General features: G+C 41.5%; 1 protein-coding gene and 1 long non-coding RNA gene across 5 annotated transcripts in view; one reads left to right on the top strand and one right to left on the bottom strand.

Moving 5' to 3' along the window:
• The window catches only part of DNAlig1 (DNA ligase 1), a 30,342-nt gene extending 12,148 nt beyond the window's left edge, over positions 1-18,194 (top strand). For both annotated transcript variants that reach the window (XM_053795285.2, XM_053795284.2), the window contains exons 11-19: positions 17-218; positions 990-1,196; positions 5,591-5,807; positions 7,025-7,131; positions 7,404-7,532; positions 15,218-15,306; positions 16,488-16,596; positions 17,143-17,235; positions 17,725-18,194. In XM_053795285.2, coding sequence (XP_053651260.2) covers positions 17-218; positions 990-1,196; positions 5,591-5,807; positions 7,025-7,131; positions 7,404-7,532; positions 15,218-15,306; positions 16,488-16,596; positions 17,143-17,235; positions 17,725-17,805 — 1,234 coding nt within the window. In that variant the 3' untranslated portion in view covers positions 17,806-18,194. The remainder of the gene's footprint in view (positions 1-16; positions 219-989; positions 1,197-5,590; positions 5,808-7,024; positions 7,132-7,403; positions 7,533-15,217; positions 15,307-16,487; positions 16,597-17,142; positions 17,236-17,724) is intronic.
• Positions 1,678-27,439, bottom strand: part of LOC138855009 (uncharacterized) — a 272,883-nt gene continuing 247,121 nt past the window's right edge. For all 3 annotated transcript variants that reach the window (XR_011394170.1, XR_011394172.1, XR_011394171.1), the window contains 3 exons: positions 24,796-24,858; positions 7,020-7,107; positions 1,678-1,972 (listed from right to left, as the gene is read on the bottom strand). This is a non-coding gene — a long non-coding RNA (uncharacterized lncRNA). The remainder of the gene's footprint in view (positions 1,973-7,019; positions 7,108-24,795; positions 24,859-27,439) is intronic.

Here is a 27,439-nt window from a genome sequence, read left to right as displayed (position 1 = left end):
ATTTGAAATTTTTCAGTGAGTTTCCTTCATATGATAAAATCATTCCGGTGATTCTAAGCGAAGGCCTCGAGGAGCTCCCTAACCACTGTCGCTTGACACCAGGCATCCCACTGAAGCCCATGTTAGCGCACCCTACCTCAGGGGTGTCGGAAGTTTTGAAACGCTTTGAAAAGGCCAAGTTCACATGCGAATTCAAGTATGATGGAGAAAGGGCTCAGGTTAGTTACTCTAAGGTCACTTATAAAGTAAAAAATAAGTTTTGGAATGGCTATCTGGCCAAGGAGAAATTTCATCAGTCAATGTTTTAATATAGAAATTGGTTTTGTTTTAATCTAATGGATTATGAAATCTGTATTTTGAAATTTTCATTGCTGTTTATTTATGGAAAAAAGGCATATAAAATAATGTTTTAACTAGGTAATGTGATTAAAGCTAATTTCCCTTTGCTCATCTAATGTTGAGACTGAAATTATCAAGTCAGTCAGAAAGACTGAAGAAAACTGTACTGTCTTGTACGAAATTTACACAACGCGTTCAGTATGCAATGTTGTGTTAGAGCCGTTCATGAGCATTATCAGTTGTTTGGGATGATGAGAGGCTGTATTGACCTTGGATTATCTGTTGCATAAGTATTAAGACAATAATACTAGTTACAATAATGATCCTTGCTTTTCACTATTCATCATCCACCTTCATTTTCTGAATTTTCCCTCTACTGTACTGCATAATTTTTTTAATTTTAGGTTAGGTTACATATACTTATTAAAACTTCTATTAACCACAAATAAGTAAATTTAAAAAAATATATGAAGCATCTGGCTGCAGGGTATATTAGCGAGCATGGGCAGCTTTCACAGCTTCCCTCATATATCGTGATGAAAGAAGTGATTGTATTTGAAGAATAGTATATAGCATTTAATCCTTACATTGTAACTGCCATATTTTAATATGTGCATTTCACAGTATTATTAATTTCATGAATCTTGCAGATCCATTTAAAGGAGGATGGTACTATAAATATTTACAGCAGGAACCAGGAAGACAACACCAGCAAGTATCCTGACATTATTGCCCGCCTCAAGAGTGCAGTTGGAGATGAAGTAAAATCTTGTGTGATTGACTCAGAAGCTGTAGCTTGGGACCGGGAGAAAAAACAGATCCTTCCCTTCCAAGTTCTAAGCACTCGAAAAAGAAAAGTAAGTACGGGTGTGTTGTGCAAGACAGGTATACAATACTGACAAGATGAAAGTTAAGACACGTGCAACATCTGATTATCTTTATTGTAGACGTTTCGCCATCCAGTGGCTTTATCAATACAGATTCTAGGACATAATTAGAAAACAGAAGAACTATATACAAAAGATGAGGTAATCAGACCCTCAGCCTTGGAGATGGTGTTGAGAGCACCGTGGTTGTAGAGATTCTCTACAACCACCATCTCCAAGGCTGAGGGACTGATTACCTCGTCTTTTGTATATAGTTCTTCTGTTTTCTAATTATGTCCTAGAATCTGTATTGATAAAGCCACTGGATGGCGAAACGTCTACAATAAAGATAACCAGATGTTGCACAACTTTCTTTATTTTCATCAAGTATGGGTGTATCTTGTGACGAGTGTTTTCAGAAGTAGCACCAACTACCAAGGGTGGATGGTGAGGGGGGTAGTAAATAATTCCATTAGATTTTCTCTTATGTTTATTATGTTTTTACAAATTATTATGGGTTTAGACACTATGGCATTGAGGGGTACGAGAATAATATACCAAGAAAACTAATGCAGATGTGGGATGTGACAGCAGCATCAGTGTACAGCTGGTACACTTGTACCACAGAAGTGCTGGTTGTAAAATCGTCCTATTTGTTACTACTTTGGCATGAACTATGGTTAGTCCAAGTCCATTCTTGTCTCTTCATTGGCAGGGATGCTGCATCTCAGTTACCATAATCATCTGATGTTGGTGTTTGTGCACTTCTGGAAAGACAGACAGAGAATGCTTTAAATACTATTCACTTTTACAATTTACAGAATTCTGTAATTACTAATCTGATAGGTGGCCAGTAATTTTTATATATATATATATATATATATATATATATATTATATATATATGGAGAGTTAGAGGTATTGGGAAGATGGAAGGAATATTTTGAGGAATTGTTAAATGTTGATGAAGATAGGGAAGCTGTGATTTCGTGTATAGGGCAAGGAGGAATAACATCTTGTAGGAGTGAGGAAGAGCCAGTTGTGAGTGTGGGGGAAGTTCGTGAGGCAGTAGGTAAAATGAAAGGGGGTAAGGCAGCCGGGATTGATGGGATAAAGATAGAAATGTTAAAAGCAGGTGGGGATATAGTTTTGGAGTGGTTGGTGCAATTGTTTAATAAATGTATGGAAGAGGGTAAGGTACCTAGGGATTGGCAGAGAGCATGCATAGTTCCTTTGTATAAAGGCAAAGGGGATAAAAGAGAGTGCAAAAATTATAGGGGGATAAGTCTGTTGAGTGTACCTGGTAAAGTGTATGGTAGAGTTATAATTGAAAGAATTAAGAGTAAGACGGAGAATAGGATAGCAGATGAACAAGGAGGCTTTAGGAAAGGTAGGGGGTGTGTGGACCAGGTGTTTACAGTGAAACATATAAGTGAACAGTATTTAGATAAGGCTAAAGAGGTCTTTGTGGCATTTATGGATTTGGAAAAGGCGTATGACAGGGTGGATAGGGGGGCAATGTGGCAGATGTTGCAAGTGTATGGTGTAGGAGGTAGGTTACTGAAAGCAGTGAAGAGTTTTTACGAGGATAGTGAGGCTCAAGTTAGAGTATGTAGGAAAGAGGGAAATTTTTTCCCAGTAAAAGTAGGCCTTAGACAAGGATGTGTGATGTCACCGTGGTTGTTTAATATATTTATAGATGGGGTTGTAAGAGAAGTAAATGCGAGGGTCTTGGCAAGAGGCGTGGAGTTAAAAGATAAAGAATCACACACAAAGTGGGAGTTGTCACAGCTGCTCTTTGCTGATGACACTGTGCTCTTGGGAGATTCTGAAGAGAAGTTGCAGAGATTGGTGGATGAATTTGGTAGGGTGTGCAAAAGAAGAAAATTAAAGGTGAATACAGGAAAGAGTAAGGTTATGAGGATAACAAAAAGATTAGGTGATGAAAGATTGAATATCAGATTGGAGGGAGAGAGTATGGAGGAGGTGAACGTATTCAGATATTTGGGAGTGGACGTGTCAGCGGATGGGTCTATGAAAGATGAGGTGAATCATAGAATTGATGAGGGAAAAAGAGTGAGTGGTGCACTTAGGAGTCTGTGGAGACAAAGAACTTTGTCCTTGGAGGCAAAGAGGGGAATGTATGAGAGTATAGTTTTACCAACGCTCTTATATGGGTGTGAAGCGTGGGTGATGAATGTTGCAGCGAGGAGAAGGCTGGAGGCAGTGGAGATGTCATGTCTGAGGGCAATGTGTGGTGTGAATATAATGCAGAGAATTCGTAGTTTGGAAGTTAGGAGGAGGTGCGGGATTACCAAAACTGTTGTCCAGAGGGCTGAGGAAGGGTTGTTGAGGTGGTTCGGACATGTAGAGAGAATGGAGCGAAACAGAATGACTTCAAGAGTGTATCAGTCTGTAGTGGAAGGAAGGCGGGGTAGGGGTCGGCCTAGGAAGGGTTGGAGGGAGGGGGTAAAGGAGGTTTTGTGTGCGAGGGGCTTGGACTTCCAGCAGGCATGCTTGAGCGTGTTTGATAGGAGTGAATGGAGACAAATGGTTTTTAATACTTGACGTGCTGTTGGAGTGTGAGCAAAGTAACATTTATGAAGGGATTCAGGGAAACCGGCAGGCCGGACTTGAGTCCTGGAGATGGGAAGTACAGTGCCTGCACTCTGAAGGAGGGGTGTTAATGTTGCAGTTTAAAAACTGTAGTGTAAAGCACCCTTCTGGCAAGACAGTGATGGAGTGAATGATGGTGAAAGTTTTTCTTTTTCGGGCCACCCTGCCTTGGTGGGAATCGGCCTGTGTGATAATAAAAAAAAAAAAAAAAATATAATATATACATATATATATATATACATATATATATATATATATATACATATATATATATATATATATATATATATATATATATATATAATTTTTTTTTTTTTTTTTTTCAACAAGTCGGCCATCTCCCACCGAGGCAGGGTGACCCAAAAAAGAAAGAAAATCTGCAAAAAGAAAATACTTAAATCATCATTCAACACTTTCACCACACTCACACATTATCACTGCTTTTGCAGAGGTGCTCAGAATACAACAGCTTAGAAGCATATACGTATAAAGATACACAGCATATCCCTCCAAACTGCCAATATCCCAAACCCCTCCTTCAAAGTGCAGGCATTGTACTTCCCATTTCCAGGAGTTAAGTCCTACTATATGAAAATAACCGGTTTCCCTGAATCTCTTCACTAAATATTACCCTGCTCACACTCCAACAGATCGTCAGGTCCCAAGTACCATTCGTCTCCATTCACTCCTATCTAACACGCTCACGCACACTTGCTGGAAGTCCAAGCCCCTCGCCCACAAAACCTCCTTTACCCCCTCTCTCCAACCCTTTCGAGGACGACCCCTACCCTGCCTTCCTTCCCCTATAGATTTATGTGCTTTCCATGTCATTCTACTTTGATCCATTCTCTCTAAATGACCAAACCACCTCAACAACCCCTCTTCTGCCCTCTGACTAATACTTTTATTAACTCCACACCTTTTCCTAATTTCCACACTCCGAATTTTCTGCATAATATTTACACCACACATTGCCCTTAGACAGGACATCTCCACTGCCTCCACCCATCTCCTCGCTACTGCATTTACCACCCAAGCTTCACACCCATATAAGAGTGTTGGTACTACTATACTTTCATACATTCCCTTCTTTGCCTCCCTAGATAACGCTTTTTGACTCCACATATACCTCAATGCACCACTCATCTTTTTTCCCTCATCAATTCTATGATTAACCTCATACACACATACATATACATACACATACATATACATACACACATACATATACACACACACATACACACACATACACACACACACATATACACACACACATATACACACACACATATACACACACACATATACACACATATACACACATACATACACACATACATACACACACACACACACACACACACACACACACATACACACACACATACACACACACATACACACACACATACACACACACAAGTACCTACCTACACACCTACCTACCTACCTACCTACCTACACACCTACCTACCTACACACCTACCTACCTACACACCCACCTACCTACCTACACACCCACCTACCTACCTACACACCCACCTACCTACCTACACACCCACCTACCTACCTACACACCTACCTACCTACACACCTACACGCCTACCTACCTACACACCTACCTACCTACCTACACCTACCTACACCTACCTACCTACACCTACCTACCTACCTACCTACACCTACGTACCTACCTACACACCTACCTACCTACCTACTTCTCTGCCTTGTATTGAAAGAAGCTAATTGGATTAGTATTTTTTTCAGGATGTTAATGAAAGTGACATCAAGGTACAAGTTTGTCTGTTTCCTTTTGACTTACTCTACCTGAATGGCGAAGCTCTAGTGCGTGAACCTTTTGAGCGTCGTAGAGCTCTTTTACGTGAAAACTTCAAGGAAGTTGAAGGAGAGTTTGTGTTTGCCAAAAGCATGGATTCAACCAACACTGAAGACATAGAAGAATTCCTGGAGGAATCTATTAAAGGTAAGCTGGAAAATTTGAGACATGGTTGGTGAGAGCTCTATTGAATGAGCGATGGTGAATGTGCTTCCTTGGACTTCTGCGCCAGCCTTCGTCGAGTGTGGATGTCTCTCTCTTGCCTGAGTATCAGTGACAGATTTCCCCCATTCTTACTGGGATGCTTGTCCTCATCTATTTTGTCCGCCGGGCACTCTACAGGAGGGGCACCTGTTCATCGGCTTACTTTAGCCAGCTCCGTTTTTTCCGCTCTGCGGGAAATTCTTTAATGGTCTTTGGTGGGAAGCCGGTTACTGAACTCAGGTGGGAGTGTGGGCGTCCCTCTCTGCTGGGGCTTGGCAAGGGGGTCCACCAGATCTAATTGGGAACTTCAAGTTTCTATCTCTATTTACAAAGGAACTTTTGTTCCTTTTCTCTCATCACCCAGCCTTGGGCAAAAAAAAAATTTTCTCGTACCATCAAGAAACTGGGCTCGATACGGCTTATGCTGTCAGTGGCCCTGATAAACCCAGCAAAGAAGAAGAAATGTGCTTCCTCCTTTAGGTCATCCTACCTTGATGGGAAACTGCCATCACATTTCAAGAAGCATCAATGTTACTGCAGGTTCTACCATATTATGAATAGATCCTAAAGTATAACTGGAGAAATAGAGAAGAATCCTTCTTCCATAAGCCATACCTGTTGTAAGAGGCAACTAAAATGTTGGGAGCAATGGGCTAGTAACCCATTCTCCTGTGTAAATTACAAATGTGAAAAAAAAAAATCTCTTGTGGGCCACTCTGCCTCGGTGTGATACAGCTGGTTCGTTGAAAGTAATAGTAGTAGTAGAGGTTAACTTAGTTATATTTTAATACCTGCTCAAAATATGGTAGAACCTGGAATAACATTGCTGCTTCTTGGAGTGTATGCCCTTAATAAAATAAATGAGAGGTTTTATGTATTTGTGATATAAATTGAGATATTTAGGAAAGATTAAGTAGAATTAAAAAGGATGTGCAGGGAAATAGTAAGGTCAGACTAATACTTTACCATTAAGCTTGTACCATGATTTATGGTAATCAAATCTTCAACCTTAATTTGAATGCTTGTTGGTTTCCATAAGTTTTCACTGATTTTTACCTTTTTAATAAGATTTTTTTTATTGTTCATATATTCTTAATCAGTAGTTTATTCATGGCAGTGCATCTTGAAGCATACTTAAAACTTTTATTAACTCACCTTAGGAAACTGTGAAGGTCTCATGGTGAAGACCCTGGAGGTGGATGCCACGTATGAGATCGCAAAACGCTCGCATAACTGGCTCAAGCTGAAAAAGGACTACCTTGATGGGGTTTGTTTTAGAGGTGTTTTGGTACAGACAGCAGAGGAATTTGTGAAACCACACACACTAGAGGCATAGACTTGTTCAGTCAGTGACTGAAGCAGCCTATTCCCCAGGCAAAACATTCCGATAAAGATCCTCTCTGATGATTGTCTTCCACCACTTGTCTTTGTGCCATTTATCTCCAATTTGTAAGCCTATTTATGCTTGTGAAAATGAATTACGTGCATATGTGTGTGTTTGAAGGTATCGGCACCAATCTGAAAATTATACATTTGCAGGTGGGAGATACAATAGATGTTGTAGTGATTGGTGGCTACATGGGAAGAGGCAAACGCGGAGGCCATTATGGCGGCTTCCTCTTAGCTTGTTATGACCCAGATAATGAGGAATATCAGACACTTTGTAAGGTAAGCTGGTATGGCTGCATGGAAAAGGAGTAAAGTTTTTAAAAGATTAGTTAATGGGTAAAGATTAAAAAAAAAAAAATTCATGTTTTGGCCTTCAGAAAAATTCAGTACAGTGGACCCCCGAGTTTTGTGATTAATCCATTCCAGAGAGCCTGCCGAAAGTCGAAATTCACAAAACTTGAAACCATTTTCCCCATAAGAAATAATGGAAATAAAATTAATCCGTTCCAGACACCCAAAAATATTAAAATAATTTTTTTTTTTTAAATTAAATAAAGATTTATATAGTAGGTTGGTAGGCAGCAACCACCCAGGGAAGTACTACCGTCCTGCCAGATGACTGTGAAACAAAAACCTGTAACTGTTTTGCATGATGGTAGGATTGCTGGTTTCTTTTTCTGTCTCATAAACACGCTAAGATAACAGGGATATCTTGCTACTCCTACTTACACTTTGGTCACACTTCACAGACATGCACATGCATATATATATATACATACATCTAGGTTTTTCTCCTTTTTCTAAATAGCTCTTGTTCTTTTTTATTTCTTCTATTGTCCATGGGGAAGTGGAAAAGAATCTTTCCTCCGTAAGCCATGCGTGTCGTATGAGGCGACTAAAATGCCGGGAGCAATGGGCTAGTAACCCCTTCTCCTGTATACATTTACTAAAAAAGAGAAGAAGAAAAACTTTATAAAACTGGGATGCTTAAATGTGCGTGGATGTAGTGCGGATGACAAGAAACAGATGATTGCTGATGTTATGAATGAAAAGAAGTTGGATGTCCTGGCTCTAAGCGAAACAAAGCTGAAGGGGGTAGGAGAGTTTCAGTGGGGGGAAATAAATGGGATTAAATCTGGAGTATCTGAGAGAGTTAGAGCAAAGGAAGGGGTAGCAGTAATGTTAAATGATCAGTTATGGAAGGAGAAAAGAGAATATGAGTGTGTAAATTCAAGAATTATGTGGATTAAAGTAAAGGTTGGATGCGAGAAGTGGGTCATAATAAGCGTGTATGCACCTGGAGAAGAGAGGAATGCAGAGGAGAGAGAGAGATTTTGGGAGATGTTAAGTGAATGTATAGGAGCCTTTGAACCAAGTGAGAGAGTAATTGTGGTAGGGGACCTGAATGCTAAAGTAGGAGAAACTTTTAGAGAGGGTGTGGTAGGTAAGTTTGGGGTGCCAGGTGTAAATGATAATGGGAGCCCTTTGATTGAACTTTGTATAGAAAGGGGTTTAGTTATAGGTAATACATATTTTAAGAAAAAGAGGATAAATAAGTATACACGATATGATGTAGGGCGAAATGACAGTAGTTTGTTGGATTATGTATTGGTAGATAAAAGACTGTTGAGTAGACTTCAGGATGTACATGTTTATAGAAGGGCCACAGATATATCAGATCACTTTCTAGTTGTAGCTACACTGAGTAAAAGGTAGATGGGATACAAGGAGAATAGAAGCATCAGGGAAGAGAGAGGTGAAGGTTTATAAACTAAAAGAGGAGGCAGTTAGGGTAAGATATAAACAGCTATTGGAGGATAGATGGGCTAATGAGAGCATAGGCAATGGGGTCGAAGAGGTATGGGGTAGGTTTAAAAATGTAGTGTTAGAGTGTTCAGCAGAAGTTTGTGGTTACAGGAAAGTGGGTGCAGGAGGGAAGAGGAGCGATTGGTGGAATGATGATGTAAAGAGAGTAGTAAGGGAGAAAAAGTTAGCATATGAGAAGTTTTTACAAAGTAGAAGTGATGCAAGGAGGGAAGAGTATATGGAGAAAAAGAGAGAGGTTAAGAGAGTGGTGAAGCAATGTAAAAAGAGAACAAATGAGAGAGTGGGTGAGATGTTATCAACAAATTTTGTTGAAAATAAGAAAAAGTTTTGGAGTGAGATTAACAAGTTAAGAAAGCCTAGAGAATAAATGGATTTGTCAGTTAAAAATAGGAGAGGAGAGTTATTAAATGGAGAGTTAGAGGTATTGGGAAGATGGAGGGAATATTTTGAGGAATTGTTAAATGTTGATGAAGATAGGGAAGCTGTGATTTCGTGTATAGGGCAAGGAGGAATAACATCTTGTAGGAGTGAGGAAGAGCCAGTTGTGAGTGTGGGGGAAGTTTTGTGAGGCAGTAGGTAAAATGAAAGGGGGTAAGGCAGCCAGGATTGATGGGATAAAGATAGAAATGTTAAAAGCAGGTGGGGATATAGTTTTGGAGTGGTTGGTGCAATTATTTAATAAATGTATGGAAGAGGGTAAGGTGCCTGGGGATTGGCGGAGAGCATGCATAGTTCCTTTGTATAAAGGCAAAGGGGATAAAAGAGAGTGCAAAAATTATAGGGGGATAAGTCTGTTGAGTGTACCTGGTAAAGTGTATGGTAGAGTTATTATTGAAAGAATTAAGAGTAAGACGGAGAATAGGATAGCAGATGAACAAGGAGGCTTTAGGAAAGGTAGGGGGTGTGTGGACCAGGTGTTTACAGTGAAACATATAAGTGAACAGTATTTAGATAAGGCTAAAGAGGTCTTTGTGGCATTTATGGATTTGGAAAAGGCGTATAACAGGGTGGATAGGGGGGCAATGTGGCAGATGTTGCAAGTGTATGGTGTAGGAGGTAGGTTACTGAAAGCAGTGAAGAGTTTTTATGAGGATAGTGAGGCTCAAGTTAGAGTATGTAGGAAAGAGGGAAATTTTTTCCCAGTAAAAGTAGGCCTTAGACAAGGATGTGTGATGTCACCATGGTTGTTTAATATATTTATAGATGGGGTTGTAAGAGAAGTAAATGCGAGGGTCTTGGCAAGAGGCGTGGAGTTAAAAGATAAAGAATCACACACAAAGTGGGAGTTGTCACAGCTGCTCTTTGCTGATGACACTGTGCTCTTGGGAGATTCTGAAGAGAAGTTGCAGAGATTGGTGGATGAATTTGGTAGGGTGTGCAAAAGAAGAAAATTAAAGGTGAATACAGGAAAGAGTAAGGTTATGAGGATAACAAAAAGATTAGGTGATGAAAGATTGAATATCAGATTGGAGGGAGAGAGTATGGAGGAGGTGAACGTATTCAGATATTTGGGAGTGGACGTGTCGGCGGATGGGTCTATGAAAGATGAGGTGAATCATAGAATTGATGAGGGAAAAAGAGTGAGTGGTGCACTTAGGAGTCTGTGGAGACAAAGAACTTTGTCCTTGGAGGCAAAGAGGGGAATGTATGAGAGTATAGTTTTACCAACGCTCTTATATGGGTGTGAAGCGTGGGTGATGAATGTTGCAGCGAGGAGAAGGCTGGAGGCAGTGGAGATGTCATGTTTGAGGGCAATGTGTGGTGTGAATATAATGCAGAGAATTCGTAGTTTGGAAGTTAGGAGGAGGTGCGGGATTACCAAAACTGTTGTCCAGAGGGCTGAGGAAGGGTTGTTGAGGTGGTTCGGACATGTAGAGAGAATGGAGCGAAACAGAATGACTTCAAGAGTGTATCAGTCTGTAGTGGAAGGAAGGCGGGGTAGGGGTCGGCCTAGGAAGGGTTGGAGGGAGGGGGTAAAGGAGGTTTTGTGTGCGAGGGGCTTGGACTTCCAGCAGGCATGCGTGAGCGTGTTTGATAGGAGTGAATGGAGACAAATGGTTTTTAATACTTGATGTGCTGTTGAAGTGTGAGCAAAGTAACATTTATGAAGGGATTCAGGGAAACCGGCAGGCCGGACTTGAGTCCTGGAGATGGGAAGTACAGTGCCTGCACTCTGAAGGAGGGGTGTTAATGTTGCAGTTTAAAAACTGTAGTGTAAAGCACCCTTCTGGCAAGACAGTGATGGAGTGAATGATGGTGAAAGTTTTTCTTTTTCGGGCCACCCTGCCTTGGTGGGAATCGGCCAGTGTGATAATAAAAAAAAAAAAAAAATAATACTGAAATGAATGAGAAATCAAATACATGCATATAAAAAATCATAATAACATTACACTTACCTTTACTGAAGACTTCTGGGTGGATGGAAGATGGGAGGAGGGGATAGGAGGAAGGTGTACACTATTGTTTGGAAGGAGAATCTCCTTCCATTAGGACTTTAGGTAGCAAGTCCTTATCTGGGGCTACTTCCCTTCTTCTTTTAATGCCACTGGGAATAACTTGAGAGTCACTGGACCCTTGTCACACAAAATATCTGTCCAGAGAGGTCTTTTTCTGGGATTTCTTTAACCCTTTCAGGGTCCGTCCCGTAGATCTACGGCTTTACGTTCAGGGTCCAAACCGTAGATCTACGCCATGAGCTCAGCTCACTCTGATAAACTGTGAGTGGTACATTTGGGCCTAGATATGAGAGAATACATCTATGTGGTATGTGTGCACCACATAAAACAGATCCTGCAGCACACTGTGTATAATGAGAGAAAAAAAATGAAATCATGATTTTTCGATTAAAACAGCAACTTTGCAGTGTTTTTTCGTATGTTTTTTATGGTTGTATTTGCGATTTCTTGGTCTCATTTGATAGAATGGAAGACATATTACAGAAATAGAGATGATTTTGATTGGTTTTAGCACTGGAAATGGCTTGAAACTGAGCTCAAAGTAGCGGAAATGTTAAATTTTTGCCGATGTTCAAGAGTAAACAAACGACCTCACACGTCTAATACACGCCAGCTGGTGGTTCTAATATACATTCACAAATATGGTGATGATATTTATACAATTATTACAGTATTGCATAACAGTAAATCTTCTATTTTTTGGTGTGAATAAAAATTCATTATGTGAATAAAAAATCAAAATGGAATTTATTTGTAAAGCCTCAAAACATAACTAATGAACAGAGGAAATGTTAGTTTAGTGCCAGGAATGCCTACAGTGTTCATTCTGGACCCTATTTTGAAATTGGAATATTTTGAACTTTGTGTTAAATTGGCCAAATTAACAATTTCCGATCACTTTATTTTGTAGTTGAAACAGTTGACTTGGCGATTTCTTGTGCTCAATCGATAGAATAGAAGTAATACTAGTGAAATAGCTAAGAATTTGGTTGATTGGAATAATGTAATTGGCCTAAAATGGGAGTCAAAGTCGGAAAAATCGCCGATTCGTAAATATCACTGACACATCAAAATTCGCAAGAGCATAATTTCGTCAATTTTCCACCAAATTTCGTACTTTTTGTTTTATTACCTTCACAAAAAGATTCTCTACAATTTCATAAGAAAAAATAACAATTTTTTTTTTTTTAAATTCTTGGACACTGGTGCGTGACTCCAGATTTGGGCCTTGGACCCTGAAAGGGTTAAGATTTTCCTGAAGTGGGACACAACACTGTCATTGTACATGTTGCAGATATGGCTTGTTTCAGCTTGGTCAGGGTGATACTTTTCAACAAAGCTTTGCAACTCATTCCACTTGGCACAAATTTCCTTAATCTTTGAAGAAGGCACCTCATCCACTCCCTCTTCCTCCTCCTCTGAAGCAAGTTCCTCAGCTGTGGTCTGATGCTGTTCCAGTTGAAGCTCTTGCAGTTCGTCAGTGGTTAGCTTTTCCCTGTGGTCCTCCACCAGCTCTTCCACATCCCCGTCACTCGCCTCCAACCCCATGGACTTGCCCAGTGCCACAACACCTTCCACAACAGGCAGAGGGTCGGCAGGGACAGGGTCTGCCTCAAACCCTTCAAAATCCCTTTGGATCGTGTTCCTCACTTTATTTACCAATGGGCTTGCAGTAGCTTTCCTTGGGTCCATGATGACTTATTTAGCAGTTGCAAGCACAAAAAACAATGGATTATTATGAAATGTATTGTATGAACTCGCGGGGTGATGGTCACGTGTTGGTAAACAATGGCACACTGAGCGTGAATGGCGTGGGAGACTGGCTTGGTGTGTGCGGTGACGGGCGGACGGGTACCAGACGGTCGCCGAAACACGAGTCTAATCACGAAACTCGAGGCCAAATTTTTCCAAAAAAAAAAACTCGCCGAAGGTCAAATTTCACGAAAGTTGAGGCTGCCGAAACTCGAGGGTCCACTGTACAGTGGACCCCCGGTTCCCGATATTAATCCGTTCCTGAGAGCTCATCGTAAACCAAAAATATCGGAAAGCGAATCAATTTTCCCCATAAGAAATAATGGAAATCAAATTAATCCGTGCAAGACACCCAAAAGTATGAAAAAAAAAACTTTTACCACATGAAATATTAAGTTTAATGCAATAGAATAATTACAATAACAATGTATTAATAACAATAGAATATAATTGACACTTACCTTTAATGAAGATCTGGTGATGATTGATGGGATGGGAGGAGTGTGTGTTGAGCCCATTGCATAGAAGGGGAATCCCCCTCCAGTAGCACTGGAGGTATCAAGTCTTTTTCCGGGGTTACTTCCCTTCTTCTTTTAATGCCACTAGGACCAGCTTGAGAATCACTGGACTTCTGTCGCACAACATATCTGTCCATAGAGACCTGTACCTCCCGTTCCTTTATGACTTGACTAAAGTGGTTCATAACAGTGTCATTGTACAGGTTGCCAACACGGGTTGCAGTAGCTGTCTGAGGGTGATTTTCATCAAAAAAGCTTTTCACTTCAAGCCATTTTGCACACATTTCCCTAATCTTTGAAGTAGGCAACTGCTTCACTTTCTCTATCCCCTCCTCCGAAGCAGTTTCCTCAGGTCTGGCCTCTTGCTGTTGAAGATGATCTAGCAGTTCATCAGTGGTTAGTTCATCATTGTCCTCCTCCACCAACTCTTCCACATCCTCCCCACTAACCTCCAACCCCAAGGACTTCCCCAATGCCACTTTCGTACTTTGCAATTACCTCTTTCTTCATTTCAATAGTCAGTAGCACCCTTGGTCTGGAAGGGTTGGGGGAGTTCAGGTCACAATTGGACACATCTCGTATGAATCGTATCGCATACCGGGTTTTGTATCGGGAAGCGAGGCAAAATTTTTTCGATCAAATGCATCAGCAATCGAATTTATCGGATACCGGTAACATCAGGAACCAGGGGTCCACTGTATATTGTTTCTTTGTATTAATGCCAAGCATTATTTTTATAAATTTATTTTTGCAAGAATTCTTCATAAATCTGTATTAGGTGAATTTGCTACAGTAACTAGAGCTTTCAGTATAGAAAAATAATTTTCATTTACCACTCGCATGTCTTGGTTTTTATTATCCTACCTCTATTCACGTCAGTATTTTCATCAACATATGAATACATCTCCATGGGGAAGTGGAGAAGAATCCTTCCTCTGTAAGCCATGCATGTCGTAAGAGGCTACTAGAATGCTGGGAATAAGGTGCTGGTAACCCCTTCTGTATAAATTACTAAATGTGAAATACTTTTCTTCTTTTATGGGTCACCCTGCCTTGGCGGGAAATGGCTGGCATGTTAAAAAAAAAAATGAATACGTGCACTGTTTTGTAGTGTTTAACCCGTAAACGGTCCAAGCAGATCTACGTTCACATGTGTAGTGCTACAAAAGTAGATCTATGTTTTTTTTACACATTTTCAAATGTAAAAAAAACAAAAAGAAGATCTACTTTTTTTACATACTTTCAAATTATGAAAAAACGTATATATACGTTTGGACAGTTTACGGGTTAATAGTCTGAAGAAGGTTAGTGGAAATTTATTTTTTAAATGTTGTCCAAGGTACTTTAGAAAGGTGAGGGACGACAGGTATAAATGGATACGTCGACTTGGCTCAAAATTTTTTTTTTCCAGATTGGGACTGGTTTCTCGGATGAAGATTTGCTGACTCATTCTACTTTCTTCAAATGTCATGTTATAGAGAAACCAAAGTCTTACTATAGGTAAGTTGCCTGATATGTTGTATTCATGGTAAATACAGTATGTCAATTGCTTATGTATTTTACGTGGTTTACTGTGATATATGCGAGTTTACTGCAGTCTGAGGTGACAATGCCACTTCCATTACTCTCTTTTGTATAATTTATACATGTAATGGACTAATGTATAGGAACACAGTATTTCAAGGGGTGATACTGAAAGGGAGTATTTCAGGGCCCCAAAGCAAATGGTAGATTGCCTGGTCAGTGGTGGCATAAATTGTTAAGAGGAAATGAAAACATTGGTAGCCTAGAAACATATGATATTTCACTGTATGTTGGGATTTTCCAGTGAAATCTTGATTTATTTGATTTTGAGCATTACCAGTCATCTGCTCTGTGTCCATTAAAGTAATAAGATACTTTAATGGACACACAGCAGCAGTGGACAGTTTTGAAATTGGTTTACCCAGAGAATCATAAACAATTTTGGAACCTTGTGGACTTTGAACATTCTCCAGAATTGGAGCTAAACCCCCCCACCCCCCTTTTTCTTTTTTTCCTCTCTACTTTGACTGTTCTTCAGAATTAACCCTTAAACTGTTCAAACGTAGATCTACGTTTGCGCGCGTAGCGCTCTGACCTTGATTTTCTCCATAAGAAACCATTTTAAAAAAAGTAGATCTACGTTCGGAGTGCTATGCGAGCAAACGTAGATCTACGTTTGGACAGTTTAAGGGTTAACAAATTCACAATTGCTCATTCAGTAGCTTATGCGAGAAGTGTGCAGATATCAGAATGTTATTAATTTTGTTTGTCATTATTATAATCAATACCAAGATGCTCAGACTGCCTTGTTATTGCCATTATAGCCATGACTTCGCTGAATAACTTGGTAGGCACAAATCTTTTGGTCACTTTGTTACACATTTATCCTCTTCTGCCACCTTCGGTTGCAAATGGCTGTTGCATATGTAATAAACAACTCATCAGGGCTCTGTTATACTCTGAAGGATGGGTGTGGATGTTAGGGTTTGGAGGGCCCTTGCACTTCTGACAAGGCAACTGTTGAGTTTGCATCATCCTGCCTTGGTTAAACACTGAAATATAGTAAAAAATATTTACTTCCAGCATATGTAGCTTTCATTTGAGAATAAAAACTGCATACTTAAATTCTTTTATCATTTTATTTTTTATGTTTACAGATACGACAATAGCATCGCTCCAGACAATTGGTTTGAACCTGTGCAAGTGTGGGAGATAAAGTGTGCTGACCTCTCCATATCGCCAGTACACAAGGCTGCCGCAGGGGTTGTAAGTTCACGATATGCTCTCGAATGCATGGAAAGAGTATTTTGATAGTTTTTTGTGGATGCTACTTTTTACATTATAAGTTTTTACACAACTAATTAGTTTAATAAATTATTATATCATTCACTGATAATCTCATCATAGATGGCATAGATAAACCTTTGTGGAGATAATAAAAATTGAAGATTAATGTTTTAGAGAAAAGTATGCATTTTTTCTTGATAGAAACTGGAAAGGTTAATATAATGTAAGTCTGAACCTTCTGTTGGTTTACCAGTGTGCCTCATTAAAAATTAAACATCACAGCGTCAAGTATGTATATGCGAATGCTGTAAATTTATTCTTTGCACCGAAGATTTCTCAGTGTGCATTGATTTGTATCACAGAATAGATTAAATGCAGGAAATACTGAAGGGTTCTGTACTGTAAAACTTTTCGGTGATTTTTTTTTCATTGTTTTGAATTTTGTTCAGTATTATGCGTACTGACCTTCATGGAGCAAATTAGTAGCAATCCAGAACTATGCTTAATAAAATCTTATATCTTCAGGTTGATCCAGAAAGGGGCATCTCTCTTAGATTCCCCAGATTTTTACGTATTAGGGAAGACAAGACACCAGAGGATGCTACAAGTTCAGCCCAGGTGAGCACACAGTTGGCAAAAAGTGAAAGAAATTTGATTTAGTTTAACAATTTATTAAATCTTTCAACAAACTGGCCATATCCCACCGAGGCAGGGTGACCCAAAAAAAAAAAAAGTTTTTCTCTTTAACTCTAGTAACGTATACAGGAGAAGGGGTTATTAGCTCCTTGTTCCCAGCATTTTAGTCACCTCTTATGACGTGTGGCTTATGGAGGAAGAATTCTGTTCCACTTCCCCATGGAGATAAGAGGAAATAAACAAGAACTAGTAAGAAAATAGAAGAAAACCCAGAGGGGTGTGTGTATATATATGCTTGTACATGCATGTGTAGTGTGACCTAAGTGTAAGTAGAAGTAGGAAGATGTACTGAATGGTGAATGCGTTATTCATTTTTTGGAATGCCTTACGTCAGTGGGAGACAGGTGGCATCTAAAAGAAAAAAAAAAGAAAATCCAAGTTTGTGATTGCTGCTTCTACTTTTTTTTTCAGATTGCTGATCTTTATAATAGCCAAGAACAGATAAAGAATAAAAAGACTTCAGGAAAAGCAGTTGAAGAAGACTTTTATTAACTACACTGCTTTAAGTAGATCTACATTTAGTTAAGACACAACACAACAATAAAGAAAAGCCAAGGCAGTCGTACCTGCATATAGACATTTGTTTACTTATACACTGTATATATATATATATTTGAAGTATGCTGTGGTGAATGCTGTGTGTTTGTATGTTGTTGGTTTAAGGAAGAATACTTGTAAATACTTTCATTTGTAAGGCTAGTACAATGATATTATAATCAAAGACACAAGAATTATAGATTATTATTAACTGTGATTTTTAATTTTTGATATATGGCATTTAGGAATTACCCACTAACATAATTTTAAATAAAAACTACATCGCCATGTTGGGCGAGTAAGAGTATAATTAATAAATAACCTTTAATGTTGCCTGCACCAAATTTGTTTTATGTCCATTGTATTCAGAAAAGTGCCAGTGAAGGGTTCTTAATCCAAGGATTTGGGGCTACTCACCCCTTGGGCCAAATTTTAATTTCCTATCCCTGAGCCAGTGTCTGACTCCTATGGGTTTAATACTCCCAAATATAATAGTCCTCTGTATTGGCCAGTGACCATGAGTGTTCGCTATTTTGCCTTAAAATTTCTTAAATGCCTTGTTGCTGATGAAGGGCTCTTGATCCTGGGAATTGGATGTGCTCCAGTTTCCTGAATGCCTTCCATCTATTTTCCCTCCCATAGGTGCTGTGTAATCCCTATGGGTTTAGCACTTCTCCATAATACTTAAGCAAAGGACTGAGTTAACCTTCCCTTCTTGGGATTGAACCTGATTGCCTCCTAGTACCCAGGCACTCTGAACCTGATGGGTTTTGCACTTTCCAGTTTTTAATTGGGAAGTGTTCAAGCCATATGGATCATACAGTGCCTGGGGACTGCAAGACAATCAGGTTCAATCCAAAGAAAGGAAGAGCAAGTCCAGATTGCTGGATTCAGAGTCCCTCACCAGTGTCAGGTTACCTCCTTTGGGGAAGGAAGGTGATATATCCTAATGAATATAATTACAATATATGTATTTTGTTCTGTAAGGTAAGAATGCAATGAAGACATTGAGTGCTCTTGGATCAAGGCCTAATTGCCACCCATTTTCCTAAGCACTGTATATTACCTTCATGGATTTAGTGCTCGCCCCATTACTGCAATTCTAATAATTTGACAAAATGCTACACCCGGGGTATATTTATGAAAACGTTTTACCTGCATAGCAAACTTTCTCAGTTTCATGCAAAGGTGACTATTCTGGAGATAGTGGGAAGGTAATATTAAGGTGTACCATCCCTTAGATTTAATATTAGGCCAAGGGACTGAACACCTTAAAATTACCTCCCTACTACTTTCATCGTTTCCAGTATAATAGTCACTTCTATATTAGACTGAAAAAGTCTGCTGTGCAGGCAAAACATCCCATGAATAAAGATACCCAGGTGTTGCACGTGTCTCATTCATCAATCTCTTAAGTCATATTAATGGTATGTGATACTGATACAGTTTTTTAGTTTTTCAAGTCGGCCGTCTCCTACCGATATGTTACATTATGTTATGTTACGTTAACTATTTCCCTTTTTTTCTGTCCTTTCTGCAATGTTCTCTTGACAGCATCTTTGGCTAGAGAAAAGGTATGGTGATACTGACACTGTGGGTAAGATGCACATGCACAGTTCAAGACATTGAGGAAACATTTCTCCAGAAGAGGCCTTTTCAGTCCTGGTACAGAGAAACTGGAACAAGCAGTACTTACAGTGCAAGACATCAGCTGAGTATAAGCTAAATGTGGGATAATGTATTGGAGGTAACATACCGTGTAATCTTGAACAGTTGTTTAGACATATACAAACATGAGGGCAATGGGGTTGCTGCATTGCTCTATGGTGCATCTTCATTGATCTAATGTTGCAGATCCTGCTGCTGCCCAATGAAGCCAGCAACCATGACGTTTGTGGCTGGTGTCCTATATTTGCCATATCCAGGTTTAGTAGTAATCAGTTTGTCAAGATACTTTAAATATAACTACCATATTCTTGTGGGATGATGAGTGCTATCATGGCAGCCTCTTAAATACTTATGATGATGTAGGTCACTTTTTATGTACAATCACCTTGGCTTCTCCATCCTCATATAGTGGCCCTGCTTGCTTCTGTGTTAGACACGAGCATTGTTCTGGGTATCATGGTTGCAAGCAATTTTTGTGCTCACATATTCTTTTTCCCTCATGAAGTGGAGAAGCTAAGTTAATTACACAAGAATATAACCTACACCATCGAGAATGTTTAGAGGCTGCCATGATAGTCACTACCATCATCTCATAAAAATTTGTTAGTTATAGTATTCCCAAAGTCTTGGCAAACTGATTGCTACCCAACCTGGATACTGCATTAGATGACACCAGCTAGCAACATTATTCCTGCTACCTCCATTGGATAGGATCAAGAGGACACATTAGGTGACACAAAGCTGTACCACAGACCACTGCAGCAAGCCTACTGGCCTTGCTCATATATTTGTCTAACATATTTGTAAAGTTCATCCAGTAAATCTAATAGTATGTTACTCTATTTTTTGTCTATGCTCACCTGACCTCTTACATGAGGATGTCATCCTCATAATGTAACTGTGACACTGATGGGATGATGTTGGTGAAGTGTTCAGCTTTGCCAACATCACATGATTGTTATGTGGATGACGTCCTTATAATAACTCCCAAATGTTTTGATGTGCGGAATCTTCACGGAAGGCTCAACACAGATGAACTGGCAATACAGTTTACACTTGAAGAGTCCAGTGACAGGCTACTTTTTCTGTATGTCCTCATTCACAAAGTAGATAACACTAAGGTTTCAAGTTTACAGGAAGCCTACAAACAAAAACAGTCTCTCACACTTATATTCCAGTCAAGATACTAAAACCAAAAGAGGCATCATCAAGAGATTTTTCCTAAGAGCATACTGAATTTGCAGTCCTGAGTTTCTTGATGAGGAATATACATACATAAACCAAACCTTCGCTGAGCTACATTTTCCTTACCCTTTCATCAAAGACTGCAAGAAAAGAGCCCTTCAGATCATCAATTCTCCACACATTAACACCACTCCTTGCAAAGTTATAATGCTTCCCAACAGCCAGGTTGCAATGGACATCCCTAAAGTACTCGCACAAGCTAACACCATTAAAGATCTGACTAGGACCAAATTGAAGAACCCTGAACCTCTCAATGCAGGGGTTTATACAGTCCCCTGTGGGGATTGTGACAGAATACTATATGTAGGTGCAGCAGTAAGAAATCTTGAAACATGTCGGTGAACACATTAATGCATATAGGAACAATAACTTGAACAGTGCTTGTGTACATCATCTGAATTTTGTCAACCACCTTATGAAATTCAACGACGCCCAGCTAACGATTAAAGAATTCAATTTCCATAGACGTAAATGCCTTGAATTATCATTAATTGCTATTTCTAACACAAAATAAAAGTAGCTTCATCATCTCTGAAGAATTCTCCTCAAAACAATAAACCTTGCCATTACAAAGCTACTACAACTACCACTATTACTACTACACAGTGCTAAATGACCCTAGTGGGTTTAGCACTTGGTTTTGATTATAATCACCACCATAAGTACTACTACCTGTAACGATTATGCTTTGCACCTCACTATACCTATATGTATACACCCTGTGTGTCCCTGTATTGTTCACTTCTGTCAGATGTCAGGTGTTCAACACACCTCCAGAGAATCTCCCGAGTTGTTCTGGCCGAGTGCCAGGAATGGCTCAAATGGAGTTGAATCACCCCATCCATGTCATAGGGCTGCCCCTGCCATAGGGCTGTAAACTGTACTTAAACGAAGACAGCTCACTGTGCCCTTGTAATAGGCAGGGACAGATCTACTATGAAGCTTAAGCTTCAGGGCCCCTGATCCCGGAGGGGCCCAGAAGCCACTTTAGTCCACATTGCTTAACAATTTTGGGTTTACTGTATGAGAAAGGGTTGTGAAGGGGCCCCCATAACTGTTCAAGCTTCAGGGCCCCAAAACTGTAGGTCCGCCACTGGTCATAGGGCTGTAAACAGTACATCACTTATACAAACTCCGACATTCCTTCGGGAGTCACTACCAGGCCACCACGTGGAGGACCTGTCCTGGCAAACCTACATGAACGTGTATTATTTGTAACGACTTTACAAAGCTCCTCGAGAGCAAAACATTGCCACAATAAAATGTCACATTAGTTGCATTTGTGTACTTTTACTGCAGCGCTGTATAGTCCTTGTGGCTTAGCGCTTCTTTTTGATTATAATAATAATAATGTGTACTTTTACCTAATATATACATTGTCGGTAATTCTACTAACATTATTACACTTTCATCATGCAACTTCCATCTATCTTACCACCTCCCTCTATCACAGTACATGTACCCCCATCTTCATACCACCTCCACATTGCCACCATCCATTTTACCACCACCCTCTATCATCTCTTGCACTACCGGCGTCTACCTTACCTCCACACAACCACCATCTATTTTACCACCATCACCCTCTATCTATCATACCACCTACCTCCCTCACACTACCTCCATCTGGCTTACCATCTCGGGTTACGACAATGTTCCCAGCAGGAATTTTGCAGTGTCGTTCTGAATAATAATGTCACCTCAACACCATCACGCCCTCCACCACCCTTCTACCATCCCTCCACTCCTCCATCCCTCCACCACTCCATCTTCAGTGGATCGTTCACTTTTCTCCTTATCAGATTTTCTGAGTTCTAAGGGAGATTAAGTGGGATGCGGGAGGGCAATGGATGGTAGCTTATGTGGGATGTGAGGGGGCAATGCATGGCAGCTTTAGCGTTAAGCTGGATGAATGAAGGAAAGTCTGAGGTAGTGAGAAGGAACTATCAATCTTAGGTCTGTGTGACGTACATAGTCAACACCCACCTGCCTCTCCCACCACCCACATGCCTCTCTCACCACCCTCCTGCCTCTCCCACCACCCTCCTGCCTCTCCCACCACCCTCCTGCCTCTCCCACCACCCTCCTGCCACTCCCACCACCCTCCTGCCACTCCCACCAACATCCTGCCTCTCCCACCACCCTCCTGCCTCTCCCACTATCTTCCTGCCTCTCCCACCACCCTCCTGCCACTCCCACCACCCTCCTGCCTCTCCCACCACCCTCCTGCCTCTCCCACTATCTTCCTGCCTCTCCCACCACCCTCCTGCCACTCTCACCACTCTCCTACCACTCCCACCACCCTCCTACCACTCCCACCACCCTCCTGCCTCTCCCACCACCCACCTGACTCTCCCACCACCCTCCTGCCACTCTCACCACTCTCCTACCACCCTCCTGCCACTCCCACCAACCTCCTGCCACTCTCACCACTCTCCTACCACCCTCCTGCCTCTCCCACCACCCTCCTGCCACTCCCACCACCCTCCTGCCACTCCCACCAACATCCTGCCTCTCCCACCACCCTCCTGCCTCTCCCACTATCTTCCTGCCTCTCCCACCACCCTCCTGCCTCTCCCACCACCCTCCTGCCACTCCCACCACCCTCCTGCCTCTCCCACCACCCTCCTGCCACTCTCACCACTCTCCTACCACCCTCTTGCCACTCCCACCAACCTCATGCCTCTCCCACCACCCTCCTGCCTCTCCCACCACCCTCCTGCCACTCCCACCACCCTCCTGCCACTCCCACCACCCTCCTGCCACTCTCACCACTCTCCTACCACCCTCTTGCCACTCCCACCACCCTCCTGCCACTCCCACCACCCTCCTGCCACTCCCACCACCCTCCTGCCACTCTCACCACTCTCCTACCACCCTCCTGCCACTCCCACCACCCTCCTGCCACTCCCACCACCCTCCTGCCACTCCCACCACCCTCCTGCCACTCTCACCACTCTCCTACCACCCTCTTGCCACTCCCACCAACCTCCTGCCACTCCCACCACCCTCCTGCCACTCCCACCACCCTCCTGCCACTCCCACCACCCTCCTGCCACTCTCACCACTCTCCTACCACCCTCCTGCCACTCTCACCACCCTCCTGCCACTCCCACCAACCTCCTGCCACTCCCACCAACCTCCTGCCACTCCCACCAACCTCCTGCCTCTCCCAACTCCCTCCTGCCTCTCCCACCACTCACCTGCCTCTCCCACCACCCACCTGCCTCTCCGACCTCCCTCCTGCCTCTCCGACCACCCTCCTGCCTCTCCCACTATCCTCCTGCTTCTCCCACCACCCTCCTGCCTCTCCCACCACCCTCACTTTATATATACGTAGATATACGCACCTCCAGCTGTATATATATATATATATATATATATATATATATATATATATATATATATATATATATATGTCGTGCCGAATATGTAAAACTGGTCAATTAGCAAGAACTCATTTAAAATTAAGTCCTTTCTAAAATTTTCTCTTATACGTTTAAAGATATAATTTTTTCATTAATGTTAATGAAAAAAATTTTAATTTTGCACCAAAAGAATCTTAGAAAACTTACCTAACCTTATTATAACAAGCGCAATTTATTTTAGCCTAACCCAACTAAATATATTTTAAATACGTTTACAGTAATTTAATACTAAATAAACAAAATGAAATATATTTTTTTCGTTAGGTTCAGAATAAATTTGACGAAATTATTGCATACACAAATTTTCACTTGTCCTATATGGCAAGATGAACGTTGCTATTTAAGGCAAGATCGCAAGTTCTGCCTATTCGGCACGACATTATATATATATATATATATATATATATATATATATATATATATATATATATATATATATATATATATATATATATATATATATATATACATACACACACACACTTGTCTGTGTTGTTCCTGGGTCTGAATTTTCGCAAAAAAAAATAATTGTTGTTAATTACTTGGAGTTTATAATTGTCTCCCCTAACAAGGACGAGAGATTGTTGAAGACGTGTGTACTCACCTAGTTGTGGTTGCAGGGGTCGATTCATAGCTCCTGGTCCCGCTCTGTCTCTCTTGAGCCGTTCTTTCCGTACGAAGGAAGAAAAAAATATTAGTAATAAATAATAATGAACAATACGTATTATGTATACAGCCAGACCCTCGAGGGAGGGTCCTTGATACTGGTGAGGGGTTCTTGATCCAGGGAACTGGATATGTGTGATCCAGTTCCCTGGAGTGAGCCTAAATGCCTTCCATCCCTCACCCCTTAAAGGCTTTAGCGCTCCCCATGACAATAATATTATCAATAACAATAATAATACCAATAATAATAACAGACGCAACTCTTGACATCCCCCACAACTCTTGACATCTCCCACAACTCTTGACATCTCCCACAACTCTTGACATCCCCCACAACTCTTGACATCTCTCACAACTCTTGACATCCCCCACAACTCTTGACATCTCTCACAACTCTTGACATCTCCCACAACTCTTGACATCCCCCACAACTCTTGACATCCCCCACAACTCTTGACATCCCCCACAACTCTTGACGTCTCCCACAACTCTTGACGTCTCCCACAACTCTTGACATCTCCCACAACTCTTGACATCTCCCACAACTCTTGACATCTCCCACAACTCTTGACATCTCCCATAACTCTTGACATCTCCCACAACTCTCAGCTTAACTGAGAGCAGAAGTTACACTCGTGAAGGCTTCCAGAAGTGTATCAAGAGTGCGGCAGCCTCAGTTGACTGTACTCTGGAAGACGTGTTATTAACACCCTTCCATCCCTCGACACGTTAATTAACCAGGAGCACCATCCTTACTGATCCTGCTTCTGATATCCTACTCACCCTGGCTGGTCTCCCCTTCACCCTGGCTGGTATCCCCTTCACCCTGGCTGGTATCCCCTTCACCCTGGCTGGTATCCCCTTCGCCCTGGCTGGTATCCCCTTCACCCTGGCTGGTATCCCCTTCACCCTGGCTGGTATCCCCTTCACCCTGGCTGGTCTCCCCTTCACCCTGGCTGGTCTCCCCTTCACCCTGGCTGGTATCCCCTTCACCCTGGCTGGTATCCCCTTCACCCTGGCTGGTATCCCCTTCGCCCTGGCTGGTATCCCCTTCACCCTGGCTGGTATCCCCTTCACCCTGGCTGGTATCCCCTTCACCCTGGCTGGTATCCCCTTCACCCTGGCTGGTATCCCATTCACCCTGGCTGGTATCCCATTCACCCTGGCTGGTATCCCATTCACCCTGGCTGGTCTCCCATTCATCCTGGCTGGTCTCCCCTTCACCCTGGCTGGTCTCCCCTTCACCCTGGCTGGTCTCCCCTTCACCCTGGCTGGTCTCCCCTTCACCCTGGCTGGTCTCCCCTTCACCCTGGCTGGTCTCCCCTTCACCCTGGCTGGTCTCCCCTTCACCCTGGCTGGTCTCTCCTTCACCCTGGCTGGTCTCTCCTTCACCCTGGCTGGTCTCTGATCAGGCACAGTACATCCTACATAGTACACAGCACATCCTGCACCGCAGCTCTCTATAACAGGACAGTCACCTCCCGGAGTTAGTTTAATATGTTTATTATGCACCCTATACCCACCCTATGGGAGGTAGTCAAAAGATTACAGAGGTACATAATTGGTCCAGGGACTGAGACTCCAAAGTTTTGATAGCTGAGCAAGTTACAGAGGTAATGAACTCACAATTTACAAAGGTAATGAACTCCAGGTAGGTCTAGTCACAATCATGACAAATTACAAAGGTATTTACAGATTACAGAAGTACGTAATGGGTCCAGGGACTGGGCCCCCAAAGTTTTGATAGCTGAACTAGGTACAAAGGTAATGAACTCACAAGTTACAAAGGTAATGAATCCTGTAAGAATGGTTACTTACGTCCCGGAGTATACCTGGAGGGATGTTCGGAGGTCAACGCCCCCGAGGTCTGGTCCATGACCAGGCCTCGTGGTGGATCAGAGCCTGGTAAGATTTTGTTGGGATTTTTAACCCCGGAGGGTTAGCCACACAGACATTGCGTCATCGAGGACTGTCTTATTTCAAATTCCAAGTTTATTCTCTATAAGGATTACAATGCTGAGTTTACAGAATTTGGTTATTGTGTGGTTTACATGTAGTAAAATAATAATTACAGAGTGTACCACTAGAACACCTAGCATGGCTAGGCATTTCGGGCAGACTTAGTTTAAATCTTAATTTTAAAATATTACAAATTATGAGGTAAGTTGGTATTATGGCTAAGTGACTAAATACTAGTTTGTGAGTTTAGCAATGTGAATGCTTTTGTTTTGGCACAATACATAGTTTCAGTATTGGAGTTTCACAGGATTCATTATTTTAAGATTGAGATTAATATTTCTGTTTATGGTCAAATGGGTGAGTGAGTGTAAGTGTGAACCACCAGGTGGTATTCGAGTAGTTAGTTGATGGGGTGTATCAGGGAGATAAGATGTTTTCTAATGGTAGTTTTGAAGGTGATGAATGTGTCTGCAGTTCTAGAGTTTTCAGGTGGGGTGTTCCAGATTTTAGGGCCTTTGACATACATTGAATTTTTGTAAAGGTTTAGTCGGACACGGGGAATGTCAGAGATGTTTGTGTCTGGTGTTATGCCTGTGGGTTCTGTCACAACTATCAAGAAAGCG

Source organism: Cherax quadricarinatus, chromosome 78 (assembly GCF_038502225.1).
Source record: "Cherax quadricarinatus isolate ZL_2023a chromosome 78, ASM3850222v1, whole genome shotgun sequence".
NCBI classification, from domain to species: domain Eukaryota; kingdom Metazoa; phylum Arthropoda; class Malacostraca; order Decapoda; family Parastacidae; genus Cherax; species Cherax quadricarinatus.
Note: the sequence above shows the minus strand (reverse complement) of the source record. Positions and strands in the feature narration are given on the sequence as shown.